Source organism: Gobio gobio (assembly GCF_949357685.1).
Source record: "Gobio gobio genome assembly, chromosome: 15".
NCBI lineage: Eukaryota > Metazoa > Chordata > Actinopteri > Cypriniformes > Gobionidae > Gobio > Gobio gobio.
In genome coordinates, this window is record NC_137108.1 from 5,642,257 (window position 1) to 5,657,203 (window position 14,947).

Here is a 14,947-nt window from a genome sequence, read left to right on the forward strand (position 1 = left end):
AAAGTGTCAGCACTCTGAGAAACATGTGCTGCTCAGACACTCACTGCTGTTTTCCAGCCCATGGGGAAGACTTCCTGTCCCAATCTGGACTGTTTTTGGCTTTTTACCTCAACAGACAGACAGACAAACCCTTCCCATTCAGACAGACCCCGTCCCACAGGAAAGGGGGACATTCCGCACATTTTCTGCAGAGGGGGGTTCAGGCCGATGTTGTTAACCCTTATAAGCCAAAGCTCAATGAAAGCCTTCATGTCACTGCCATCCAGGCTCAGTGGAACACAGTCAACCCAAACACAACCAGATCACAGGCCCAATGAGTCTGCTGGCATTACGAGTGTTTACTTTAATGCTCAAACCATCACGGCTCATGTTCTTCTACAGTCCCATTGAGGCATGCCTCCATCCTCAAGAGCCGAGACGTATACACTACCATTCAAAAGAGTCAGTACGTTCTTTAAAATGTTTTTGAAAGTCTCTTCTGCTCACCAAGGCTGCATTTATTTGATCAAAAAACTGTAAAAACAGTAATATTGTAAAAATAACCCTATTCAGATGGTAATTGTTTCTCACGTGTAAGTCTGTAAAAATAAACTTGTGATTTATTCCCGGTGGAGCAGCGAGTTTTGCGATTGGGAACCTGCTCAATAACACGATTGTGCTGTAAATAAAATGTCATATGCTTGGTATAATAAGAATAAATGCATATTTAATTTAATAATAGGAAAATAATATCCTAATCATCATTGAATTATTTAAATCCGTTTAAAAATAGGAAGATATACAGACACAGTTAAAATAGTTTTCTGTCTTGTATTTAATCTCAAAATAAAGGATGTCCATTTTCACATGGAAATGAGCGGAGATAAGTGAACACAGCCTCTTATTAATATGAGGTAATCATAAAGCTGTGGTTATTTTAATAATCACTGCTGTAATAACGGCCCACTTCAAATATTTACCTGCTTTTCTTCTTTTTATTTTTTGAGCGGTGATGAAATATATCGCTCTTGTAAATACTCCAACATTTCAGTAATAAAAGTCTAGATCTTTAAAATGCATCCAAATGACAGTGAAGCGCAACCGTACGGTGCCCTGCAGGGGTCAAAAAGGATATAAACAGTGAATTTTGAAGATTTTAAGGCTTTGTGTCGGGGGGAAATAATTTATGTGTGTAACAACTGCAATTTAGTCTTATTTCTGACCCTGTTTTGATGTAAAGTAAATGGAGTCGATTCCATAGACTCCTACAGTGGGAGTCGGGAATCGGAGTCGACTCCAAAATACCTGGAATCGAACACCCCTAAAAGATACGTTTGTTCATTAACTCTTAATTGCATCATTTATACATTATCATGAGGAGAGTCTCCGCATGAAAGACCCACGACTGGCAGATCAACGTGCTGCCTTTATCTCTGAGAGGGAAGGAAATTAAATTGAATGTGGAGGATTTTAACTGTGACAAGAGGATTGAAGGGGCAGTTTAAAGTGTGACCGGTGTGGATGGAGGTAAAGCGACAGAGCTGTCCGTTAAAGACCAAATTATGAGAAAATAGTACGTCTCAAAGCCTGCCTACTCTGACACACACTCAAAAGTATGTAAGTTTTCTTCACAAAAACAGTACATCATTTTAGGGCATGGTATGGGACGTAGGGTGATGTTATCTTTCTCCAGGGAGACCAAAGTAAAAATACAGAAAAAAACTTTTCACACACACACACACTGAGGCTTGTGGTGGACTCGAAAACCAACAAGCTCGCAGATCCACCAAAAAAGCTACAATTAAAACATCTAATTGTAAAAAAAACTGACGTCTTTAAGTAGTAGTTGTTATGGTAAACATGGTAGTTAACATATTCTGACAACTGCACTTAGAGACTCGCTGAACATTATCTAGATTGTGTTTAACAATGGCAGCTAATGAATGAGGACTTTTGGGAATTGATAGGAATGTGAGGGCAGATTTATGATTGCACACAGAAACTGCTCTGAGGTAAACGCTATTCTCCAGTTTAGCTTGAGCTTTACACTATTGAGACTAAAATACAGGATTTCTAAGAAATGACAATGTCTTTTTTAAAAGAAATGTGAAACTGAGGATGCTGATTTACTGAAAGAGAAGCATGTGCATTATTTTGTACCTCAAGGACATGCATCTCAATGTTCACCAAATGTTAGCATTAATTCAGACTGGGATTCATTATTTGATTCATTATGTAATTCAGTTATCCATTTGTGTTTAATTTGACACATACAGCACTGTGTGTGCTTTAAGCAAATTACCTCTTTAAGGACATTATGCGAGTGTGAAACATTTCCTCCAAATTCAATACAAATGAAAACGACTTTACAGAGATTATAAGTGGACCTTGTGTTTTAAAAAGACATGTTGAGTTAAAACAGTTAGGAGTAAATGATCCCTGTGATCGGTTTCTTTCTATTGCGTTCTGTCCGTTCCAAACCTCTATGTTTGTGGAGCACAAAAGAAGACATTTAGAAAAATGTCTCTTTTTTTTGTCCGTACAATGAAACTCAATAGGGGCCAATGTTGTTTGGAGCTAAACGTTTGTGTGGAAATAAAGTCAAACAGGGTTGGAATGATATAAGGGTGAGTTTTGGGTGAACCATCCCTTTAAGACCAACTAGTCAACCAAAAATAGCTCAGGTCTAGATCTAGCAGCATTTGTGTGCCGATAGCATTGATTTTTTTGTTACCTAATGCAATGACATCTTTTTGAGGCCTATTTCTATAAATACATTGGAGGATACAGGATTACCAAGCCATCCAATTTCAGTAGAAAAAGCTCCGTACAGCACTTAAATGTCAGGGAATCATCCCTGGTGGGTCTGAAACAGAGAGCATTTGCACTGGGTCATGAACAAAGCTGCCCTCCTAACAGCTCCAGAACAATGAGCAGTCTGTGCCTTCACACAAACCACTGCCAAACATCAGGACTTCACCGAGAACCCACAAAACAAGCCAAATTGAGTTCAAGAAAGCAAGCCTCGATTGTTCACAGGAGATAAAGTATTAGGGAGGGTTAAAAACGGAGTCTGTTGAACAGAGTAAGCAACTTTTGGGTCTCTCTCTCTCTTTTACAACCGGTTCCAAAATGCCCAAAATGCTGGTTATTCCATAAGAAAAATGCATTTCGATTCCTCTTATCGATTCCTTTGTGTGCATTTTAATACGATTTTAAACCAGAAAATCCATGCACTGTTTTCTGTGCTGCACACACATCCAAAGCATGCACACAGAAAAAGTGATTTTAAACCATTCAAGCGCAAGAAGACTCGCGCACGATTTTCTGTGTTGCGCACACGTCCAAAATGAGCGCATGGAAAGCCGCCTCATATTGAATAGTGTGCGAATAGTTCTCTTCCGCATCTTTTTGCACTTGAACGGACAAATACACACAAAAATGTCAAAACATCCTTGTAAACACAGTCGGTTTTGTCTTAAGTGAACGTAAACAGTTAAGAAATAAAGTGCATGTGTATATTAGACCTGTGCTGCTCTTAAAGTGACAGCAGCCTAATAAACCTGCGGCCGTCTCTATAATAACATTAATCAAACAACGGAAGACTAAGAGAAAATTCACTCACTGTTCTTGACCGAATAACTTTTGTAACTATATTTGTAAAGTATATTTATTCATAAAGTGTGAGCATTTTGATTTCAGTTTCTGTACTGGAAAATCTTAAAACCCTGTTTATTTCAATCGTATCTTTGTTCAGTATTTATTTGTGCAATTGCTAATTTGTATATTTATTCTTTTTTAATTACTGAGTGTTTACTTCTCTTTAATTATGCTTGAAATGTATATTAGTTCAGTCAGGTCCACTTGAGTCAAAAACACCATAGACAAACTTTTAGTCAACTTTTTATTGGCATATTTTGCAAAAATTTACATTTGGCAACAGCCATATTGCCAAATGTAAATTTTTGCAAAATATGCCAATAAAAAGTTGAGCATTTTGATTACAGTTTCTGTACCTGAATACCTGAAAATCTTAAAACACTGTTTATTTCAATCGTATCTTTGTTCAGTATTTATTTGCAGTATTTATTTGCAGTATTTATTTGCGGTTCAAGCATTTCTAAATTCCCCATCCATTTTTAAACTGGGAGGGCAGAGGAAATCGCCCAGTTAGAACAGAGCATGCATCAATGACAGCAAAATGACATTGATTAAGTTAAACACGGTTTAAGGAGGAGCTGGGGAGGAGGTGGGTTGCAAAGCAGCGTGCAGCAGAAGCGGCCAAGCAGGCAGAACTGAAGCTACGCTGAAGTAAGGCGTCCTGTTTGAGAGTTGCCAATTGAGTGAATAGGAATGGGATCAGCTGATATGGGCGGGGTCGGAATTTTCCAATCAGCTGATAGCGGCGCTTGACTACGTGGCCAGCCTGAACTAACGCAGAATGCTTGATTTAGGCTAGTTGTTTTTGCTATGCTCTTTTTAAACCAAAGGTAAATGTTCTTTAGCCTGTTGATTTTTGTTCATGGTATTCAGATACAATTAAATGTTTTGCAATAAGACTTAGAATAAATGTGAATGATATCCAACTTTTTTTTTACCTTATTGGAATCAAAATTAGGAGTCGATAAGTCGTAATTGTTGTAATTCAACCGATACCCAACCATAGTAAAGACATACAAAGACTCTGATCTACATGGGAGGAATGAAAAGTATTAAGGCTGCGCAATATATCGAAATATCACAAATGTACATATCGCAATATGCATATCGCAAGGGCACGCAATTTCTGAATGATTTAAATCGGCTACTTCAACATAGTGAAAAGTGTATGTTTTAGGTCGACGCATATAACTTGCTTGACGTTAAAAAGAGTTATTAAACACAATAACTTGCGAAAAACAACTCCTTGCAGTCTCGCGCTGTTTCTCACACACACACACCGAAACATGCGCACAAGCCGTTCTTTTTTCCGTGTTACACACTCGAACTGTCAAATACACACACAGTTATGTCAAAATGGCTGTCTTGACGAGTATTCATGTAAACACAGTCAGTTATGCTTTAAGTGAAAGATATCAGTTGGGGAAAGAAATAGATTTTACAACACTTAGAGCAATATCATATCGCATTTCGAATATCGCATTTTTTAAGGGATAAAGGATATCGCATTTTTCTTCAATATCGCACAGCCCTAAAAAGTACCGTAACACACTGTAAAATAGGATTCTTCGACGAGCATGTTTTACGTTAAAACATTATATCAGTTACTCTCCTTAATTGAATGTTTAATTAAATGTGTTAATTGCCATTTCCCTGCCATCTACTAGCAATTTCTGAGTGAACATTGTTTCAAAGTAAATCCTACACCTATTTTTGTTTTTTCATTGTACTTTAAGAGCATGTTGTCCCTGGCACTAGTCGGTGCAGCAGCCTATGTCACTTCCTGGACAACTTTTCTGAGGTCTATGAAGTATGTCCAAAAAGACAGAAATCAAAGAATTTCTTCTCGGCCTGTTGAGATTTTAAGTATTATGGGGGCTTTGCAATGTTTTCCTTCTCACTTTCCCTTATATGGGCCGTTTGTGTAGTCTATGATGCCATTTCTAAGTAAGTCTCTCTGCTTGGCGAACCCGTGTGATCTAAACACAGCATGAGTTCTGCTAGAGGAGAGATCAGATTGAGCGGAGAAGTGTTAGAGGATTGATCCAACTGAATACCCAGCATAAAGATCTGAACTGTTTTTCTAATTTGGAATAAATTATACAAAGTTACACCACAAAACTAGGACACACAGAAGACGTCTACACTGTAGAAGAAATCAGACTGGCAACAGTGAACAATTTTTAAATTTGGTGTCTCTATAAAAGTTGTTTTTATCATTTGAAACATGCTGTGACTTGTCCACTCAATGCAACCCAGTGTGACTTACAGCAAGGTCCTGGAAAATCAAAGCAACGAGGATAGAGAAAAGATAATAATAAATAGTGAAGTAGTGATTAGGTGCCATGTTCATGACAGCAGCATCTCTGAGAAATTAGTGTAGACTGAATGAACTGCATGTATTCAGAAGTAAAAATAAAATCAACAGCGTTCTGTTGCCCATGTAAAATGACCTATAATAATCTGACATTAATTACAATCTTGAATTGATTGATTAGCAGAAACCATTGCTCTTCCACCTGTGTGTGAGACGTCAAAAAAAATGAAAACCCCATTGACTTCCATAGTATTTTTTTTTTTTTTCCATCAACTGTTTGGTTACTGAAATTCTTCAAAATATCTTCTTTTGTGTTCAGCAGAAATAAGAAACTCACACAGGTTTGGAACAACTTGAGGGCGAGTAAATTACAGAATTTTCGTTTTTTTGGGTGAACAGTCAAAACAAAAATTAAAAACTTTTTAAAAAATTTAGAGAAATATTAATATTTAAAACTTTATCAAGTAAACTTTCGACCGACTGCCTTCCCTGTTCAATTTATGGAAAAAGTGCTGAAAGTTCCCCTGCCGATGGAAAGACAAACGCTCAGGTCCGCTCGTCATGACGTCACGAACGCATCTTGAGTTTCACTTTCAACATTCAACACTTTTCCACAGACGGCGGTCAGCCAAAAGTTTACTTGATAAAGTTTTAAATATAGATATTTTTCTTACACAAACGCATCGATTCGCTTCAGAAGGCCTTTATTAACACCCCAGAGCCGTGTGGAACAGTTATTTGACGGACAGATGCACTTTTTATGGACTTCAAAAACAGAGCAACTATGAATCAAATTCTAATGCTTGGATTAGCCTGGACTTGTGTAATATAACTCAGATTTTATTCGTCTGAAAGAAAAATGTCATGCACCTAGGATGACTTGAGGGTGAGTAAATCATGGGCTAATTTTCATTTTTGGGTGAACTATCCCTTTAACAGCCCTTTTTTTATCCCTTTAAAATCAGGTGCTGGCGCCAACATCTGTAGAACTTAGTGGCACTGCCCTCGAATGAGCCCTGAACCTGAACACCACCACAGACACTTGAAGCTAACTCCTATTTTGATGCTTCTGTGGTATGTACATAGTGTGGTATTATGAACTTGCAATGCATTAGCCAAGCCTTCGGGTCTTCGTTTACGCACTGCGCTCTGACCTAAGAGATCAAACACCTGTTTCTCTCATTCCCTCTCTGGCTCCAGCTGACATAACAGATCAGACATTCCTCCATCCGCTCATCTGAGCCGCCATCCCACCTCACTCGCACGCTCCCCTGAATTCCTCTCCAGCAGGGCAACAGCTCTCTCCTGTGCAACTATGCGCTGCGCATTCTCACTATCTTTAGTCTCGTAATCCGTGTAAACAGGTGGAGGTACACGCGGACATGTTTACTGTGCTCTTAACAAGACTCTGGACACACACAGAGAAGAAAAGAGCCGTTGCGGAGAGCGACGCTGTGGGTCAAAGGCAGTCATGCAGAGGAGAAGCTCAGGAATGCTCATTTTCCTTCAAAATAGCTCCCATTCCCAGGGGCCAGAGCGGAGCTAAATAAAGTGTGAGGAAACAAGACTGGATGAATGCATGGAATGAAGGTTTATCTGAACTTCTCCTCAGAGCAGGAGTTCTGTTTAGTTTAGTTCACTCAGACCCAACTCTGTTTCCTGTCAGGCTATATGCTCTGAACACACACTTACACAAGCTACAAACAAACAGCTCGGACAAACTGAGATGAAGTCTGACATCAAAAACTGCCTAGACCTACAACACATACATAGGGGTGAATTCAGGTTGATTGGGACACTTTTCCTCAGTCATCTCAATGGCAAAAAATGTCCCAGTTAGGGGTGTGTGGTGTATATTGTAGGGATGCACAATATTATCGGCACGACATTGGAATCGGCCGATAAACGCTTAAAATATAAAAATCGGCCGATATGAAAAATATGAAAAAATTATGCCGATATGCCTTGCCGATATGATAACGTGTTGATATGCGCCTGCAATAACTCACGTGTGCAAGGACTTCTATAGCGATAAGATCACGTCAGCCGTGTGCTCATTCTTCAAGTGAAAACAAGCAAATGCATTGCATGTATGGTGAGCACCTCTTGTGGTCTGATTGGTTGAAGGACCATCCAATTGCGTACAGTCATTTAATTTATGCTCGTTGATCACGCCTCTTATGGTCTGATTGGTTGAAGGACTATCCAATTGCGTACAGAGTCATTTAATTTATGCTCGTTGATCACGCCTCTTGTGGTCTGATTGGTTGAAGGACTATCCAATTGCGTACAGAGTCATTTAATTTATGCTCGTTGATCACGCCTCTTGTGGTTTGATTGGTTGAAGGACTATCCAATTGCGTACAGTCATTTAATTTATGCCCGTTGATCACGCCTCTTGTGGTCTGATTGGTTGAAGGACTATCCAATTGCGTACAAAGTCATTTAATTTATGCCCGTTGATCACGCCTCTTGTGGTTTGATTGGTTGAAGGACTATCCAATTGCGTACAAAGTCATTTAATTTATGCCCGTTGATCACGCCTCTTGTGGTCTGATTGGTTGAAGGACTATCCAATTGCGTACAAAGTCATTTAATTTATGCCCGTTGATCACGCCTCTTGAGGTCTGATTGGTTGAAGGACTATCCAATTGCGTACAGTCATTTAATTTATGCTCGTTGATCACGCCTCTTGTGGTTTGATTGGTTGAAGGACTATCCAATTGCGTACAGTCATTTAATTTATGCTCGTTGATCACGCCTCTTGTGGTCTGATTGGTTGAAGGACTATCCAATTGCGTACAAAGTCATTTAATTTATGCTCGTTGATCACGCCTCTTGTGGTCTGATTGGTTGAAGGACTATCCAATTGCGTACAAAGTCATTTAATTTATGCCCGTTGATCACGCCTCTTGTGGTCTGATTGGTTGAAGGACTATCCAATTGCGTACAAAGTCATTTAATTTATGCCCGTTGATCACGCCTCTTGTGGTTTGATTGGTTGAAGGACTATCCAATTGCGTACAGTCATTTAATTTATGCCCGTTGATCACGCCTCTTGTGGTCTGATTGGTTAAAGGACTATCCAATTGCGTACAGAGTAATTTAATTTATGCTCGTTGATCACACCTCTTGTGGTCTGATTGGTTGAAGGACTATCCAATTGCGTACAGTCATTTAATTTATGTTCGTTGATCACGCCTCTTGTGGTCTGATTGGTTGAAGGACTATCCAATTGCATACAGAGTCATTTAATTTATGCTCGTTGATCACGCCTCTTGTGGTTTGATTGGTTGAAGGATTATCCAATTGCGTACAAAGTCATTTAATTTATGCCCGTTGATCACGCCTCTTGTGGTCTGATTGGTTGAAGGACTATCCAATTGCGTACAGAGTCATTTAATTTATGCTCGTTGATCACGCCTCTTGTGGTCTGATTGGTTGAAGGACTATCCAATTGCGTACAGAGTCATTTAATTTATGCCCGTTGATCACGCCTCTTGTGGTCTGATTGGTTGAAGGACTATCCAATTGCGTACAGTCATTTAATTTATGTTCGTTGATCACGCCTCTTGTGGTCTGATTGGTTGAAGGACTATCCAATTGCGTACAGTCATTTAATTTATGTTCGTTGATCACGCCTCTTGTGGTCTGATTGGTTGAAGGACTATCCAATTGCGTACAAAGTCATTTAATTTATGTTCGTTGATCACGCCTCTTGTGGTCTGATTGGTTGAAGGACTATCCAATTGCGTACAGTCATTTAATTTATGCCCGTTGATCACGCCTCTTGTGGTCTGATTGGTTGAAGGACTATCCAATTGCGTACAGTCATTTAATTTATGCCCGTTGATCACGCCTCTTGTGGTCTGATTGGTTGAAGGACTATCCAATTGCGTACAGAGTCATTTAATTTATGCTCGTTTATCACGCCTCTTGTGGTCTGATTGGTTGAAGGACTATCCAATTGCGTACAGTCATTTAATTTATGCCCGTTGATCACGCCTCTTGTGGTCTGATTGGTTGAAGGACTATCCAATTGCGTACAGAGTCATTTAATTTATGCCCGTTGATCACGCCTCTTGTGGTTTGATTGGTTGAAGGACTATCCAATTGCGTACAGTCATTTAATTTATGCTCGTTGATCACGCCTCTTGTGGTCTGATTGGTTGAAGGACTATCCAATTGCGTACAGAGTCATTTAATTTATGCCCGTTGATCACGCCTCTTGTGGTTTGATTGGTTGAAGGACTATCCAATTGCGTACAAAGTCATTTAATTTATGCCCGTTGATCACGCCTCTTGTGGTCTGATTGGTTGAAGGACTATCCAATTGCGTACAAAGTCATTTAATTTATGCCCGTTGATCACGCCTCTTGAGGTCTGATTGGTTGAAGGACTATCCAATTGCGTACAGTCATTTAATTTATGCCCGTTGATCACACCTCTTGTGGTTTGATTGGTTGAAGGACTATCCAATTGCGTACAGTCATTTAATTTATGCCCGTTGATCACGCCTCTTGTGGTCTGATTGGTTGAAGGACTATCCAATTGCGTACAGAGTCATTTAATTTATGCTCGTTGATCACGCCTCTTGTGGTCTGATTGGTTGAAGGACTATCCAATTGCGTACAGAGTCATTTAATTTATGCCCGTTGATCACGCCTCTTGTGGTCTGATTGGTTGAAGGACTATCCAATTGCGTACAGTCATTTAATTTATGTTCGTTGATCACGCCTCTTGTGGTCTGATTGGTTGAAGGACTATCCAATTGCGTACAGTCATTTAATTTATGTTCGTTGATCACGCCTCTTGTGGTCTGATTGGTTGAAGGACTATCCAATTGCGTACAAAGTCATTTAATTTATGTTCGTTGATCACGCCTCTTGTGGTCTGATTGGTTGAAGGACTATCCAATTGCGTACAGTCATTTAATTTATGCCCGTTGATCACGCCTCTTGTGGTCTGATTGGTTGAAGGACTATCCAATTGCGTACAGTCATTTAATTTATGCCCGTTGATCACGCCTCTTGTGGTCTGATTGGTTGAAGGACTATCCAATTGCGTACAGAGTCATTTAATTTATGCTCGTTTATCACGCCTCTTGTGCAGTAGAAAATACAGAGCAGATCCCCAGACCAATGTTCAATCTTAAATTGAGCTTGGTCTGGTGATAGCCAGACAAATAAACGCACATAAAAGGTAAAAAAATCTATTTAAACTTTATATAAAGATAATTTCTGTCCTGCTGCGAACTAACCACTGCACAGAATATAAAAGAATATCAAAACTTTAAGGAGTCAGCTGACCACAGCAGTCCTAAACCTGCCAACGAACCAATACAATAAACACATTCAGCAAAATTATCGTTATCGGTAAAATCCCAGAAAAAATTTAGATATTATTTTTTGTCAATATCACCCCTAGTCCCAGTCAACCGGAATTCATCCTACACTTACAGACTAGAAACAAACATGGACGAATAAATTAGAGTTTTGAAAGGATTCACTTGAACAGACTGTTTGAGTTGTTTCACAGTAATTAATCAAATCTAACAAATCAGAGGCCTTTTCAAATAATTTCTCTTAATGCGGTTATATAATGCGAGTAGGGTTGGGTACTGATTGTATGTACCAGACCGAATCAGAACGCAGATTTCGGTTCCTTATTTCGGTGCCAAAATTCAAACGTGCTTTCGCGCTTTGGCTGAGCACCGAGCCAGAGACAGACGCTCAGCGCTTGTGACATATCATAACTCATGACAACTATTCAGTGTTTTCAACCACATCATGTTTATTTCAGGTTTCAGACATTTAAATGCTCATAAGTCGGCTACTAGCAAAAAACACACACTGATGTCTATGAAAGCGGCAATGACCATCCTTTCAGACGGTTATAATTTGACTAACGTTACGTGTTTTATTCACATCAGATACATGCACATTATATAGTAACTATATAGTTTACTCTATTCTTCTTCCAGTTCACTGGTCACTTACTTTCATGTATTTCGTGAGACGAGAATGAACTCAAGTGTTGTAAATCTGACAGATCCGATTCTGAGGCTCAAACTAACACGGCGCCGCCCATTGCGCTTTATAGATCAACTAACACACATTCACTCACACATTTGAACATCAGATAGTTCGTGACACAGTTAAGAAGTTTGTGAATATTTTGAAAAAAAAGAAAAAACGAAATAAACCCGATACAGCTGAGCTGTCAGCGCTATTGCGGCTGCTGTGTGTCATGTGAGAAACATGACGCGTCGCCATGGAAACATTAAGGCGATGCGTTCTAAAATATTTAGCCAGAGAATATGATCATATTTCAAAATAAAGCTGAAGCTCGAAGCTGGTTTGTAGCAGAGCAAGAATACAGACTCTGCTGTTATTACTGTAACTGTTATTTAGAGTTATATTAGGCTTGTTGTAGTTGGGTTAGGTGGCTTAGGTTTTACTGTGAATTTGTAAATAAGTCAATAATAATTTGTAAATAAGTAAATTGTGTTTTGTATTTATTTATATTCATACATTTAAGTATACATTAAACTTTTAATAAATGGTTCAATTTAAATAAAAAAATAGAAAAATAAAAAGCCATTTAATGTCATCCACCTCGTTTTGTGGCCTTTTTTTTTTTTAAGTATCGGTTCAGGCACCGCTTAGGTACCGGTACCATTTTAAAAGTATCGGTTTGGCACCGGAATCGAAAAAAACCCAAACGATACCCAACCCTAGATGCGAGTAAATGACCTCTGATTTATCATGAGTGATAATGTAATCAAGATGAAGGCAATGCACATGTGAAATGTGTGAGATGCAGTCCGTTTGTGTGACTTACTGCAAGCGCTACAGGTGAAGCAGCTGTCGTGGTACAGGCTGCCCATGGCCTGACACGCCTGGCTGGCTCCATACACAGCCTTGTTGCACTTCACACAACTGCCTGCAAAAGAGCAAGAAAACACACCAGGTCACACTCTCAATTTCATTCTATATTCCATGTCATCAACGTTAATTAAAAATACATAAGAAGTAAAGAGTGAGAGAGAGGTCAGCTCTATGTGACACTAAGCACAATGTTTGTTCTGACTGGACAACCAAATATGAGGCACATGCATGATTTAACAACCCACTCAGTAACCAGTGCTTCAGACCAGTGTTGGGGAAAGTTACTTTGAAAAGTAATGCATTACAATATTGCGTTACTCCCTTAAAAAGTAACTAATTGAGTTACTTAGTTACTTTTTAAGAAAAGTAATGCACGTAACTTTTTCTCACCTGGGCTTGTTTTTGTTTATAACAAAAAAGTTCTATTTTTCTGCAATGGTAAAGACCTCTTCATACCAAAATTGAAATAATAAGCCCCAGGCTGAGGTTAAAATGCAGATTCCCGCATGAACAGTAGAGGGCGCAGCTCTGGATAATGGTAGAATAGGATGCAGGAGAAAAAAGTTTTACCAATAAAAACAAAAAATCTAGTAATTTTCATCATCTAAGGTCAGCAGCAACACATTGGTCAATTAAATATAAAGGTAGATTATGCATAAAAATAGTTGTTTTATTTAACATTTAATTATTGGAGGTTTGCATAGTATTCTGATTTTGCATTTGACTGATTTTGTTCATTTTGAGGAGTACAGAATCTTTATTGTGCAAGTGAGATAAATAAATACTCACATTTAGTCTAGAACTACAATAACCCTCATGTTTACACACACACGCCTCTGCACTTATTTTCCTCAACATGGGGGCAGGAGAGTTTTTTTTTTTGAAAAAGTAACTAGGATATTTTGTTGTAAATTTGAAAAGTAATGCGTTACTTTACTAGTTACTTGGAAAAAGTAATATTACGTAACTCAAGTTACTTGTAATGCGTTACCCCCAACACTGCTTCAGACCATTGAGGACTAGGTTTTCATGTGTCCACTTCGATCACGAGACTGTAGCGGGTTTGGGTCTAAACCATTGATGAGCGCCTCGGACACGGGTCGGGTCTGATATTAGTAGCCTCTGGTCATTTTAAAGTCCCCCTGTGGTGAAAATCAAAGTTTTTAATGTTGTTTCTATGTCTATGTGGTGTTTTTAATATGCTTTAAGACAACCCATGTGCAAATTCATACGTCAACACCATAGCTGAGTATTTTCTCTTTAAAACTGCAGTGAACCCGAGTGAAATCGCTGGTGTTTCTGATGTCACAAACTACCTTGAAACCAATCACGTCACACGTGGGCGGGCTTTAGTATATCATTAACTATGCACTGAAGCAGGGGAGTCTCAAGAGAAGCAGGTTAAAGAGGAGTTTTAAAGTGCCTCTATTATGCTATTTTAAAGGCTTCTAATGTTGTTTTGGAGTCTCCTACAGCAGCTTCACATGCATTAAAAGGTCAAAAACACTTTCATTTTCTCATAATATACATTGCACATCACCACATTTTGCAATGATTCTCAAACGACTCATTGAATGAATCAGTCTCTCTAAATCCATCCTTTCCGTGAGACTGCTCTGCTCTGATTGGTGAGATAGCCCAGTCTATTGTGATTGTTCAACCGCGTACAGCACGTGTTTCAGAAGCTAAACGTGTTCCAGTCCGTTTTATCACGAAATTCAAACAAAAAAATGCCGTTTTGACGCTCTATCTGGCGTGACTGAACACTGAACACAGTTCAAGCGGCCGCGCGTGAAGGCGATCGATCATCTCTTCCTAAAGAATAAACATGAATGAACATCTGAAGGTATGCTGAGGATACATTACAACTTACTGTCACGTATATATGTGGTGTAATCGCTAAATCAGTGTTTCAACGGCGGAAAGACGTCAATATAACTGCTTGTAAACTAAACAATGTCATGTAGCATCACATTTACCTCAGGCAGTCATTCAGGGTCCACAGAATTTTATTCACTAGAGAAATCAACTCTTTCACTAAATATATGCTCTATATTAGCCTATATGTTCATTATATTCTACTGAACTGTTAGTAATGTCT

At 38.9% G+C, this 14,947-nt stretch overlaps 1 protein-coding gene across 1 annotated transcript in view; it reads right to left on the reverse strand.

The window, feature by feature from the left end:
- The window catches only part of limd1a (LIM domains containing 1a), a 65,689-nt gene that overhangs the window by 36,354 nt on the left and 14,388 nt on the right, over positions 1 to 14,947 (reverse strand). Inside the window, exon 2 of the mRNA XM_079836139.1 lies at positions 12,800 to 12,901. Coding sequence (XP_079692265.1) covers positions 12,800 to 12,901 — 102 coding nt within the window. The remainder of the gene's footprint in view (positions 1 to 12,799; positions 12,902 to 14,947) is intronic.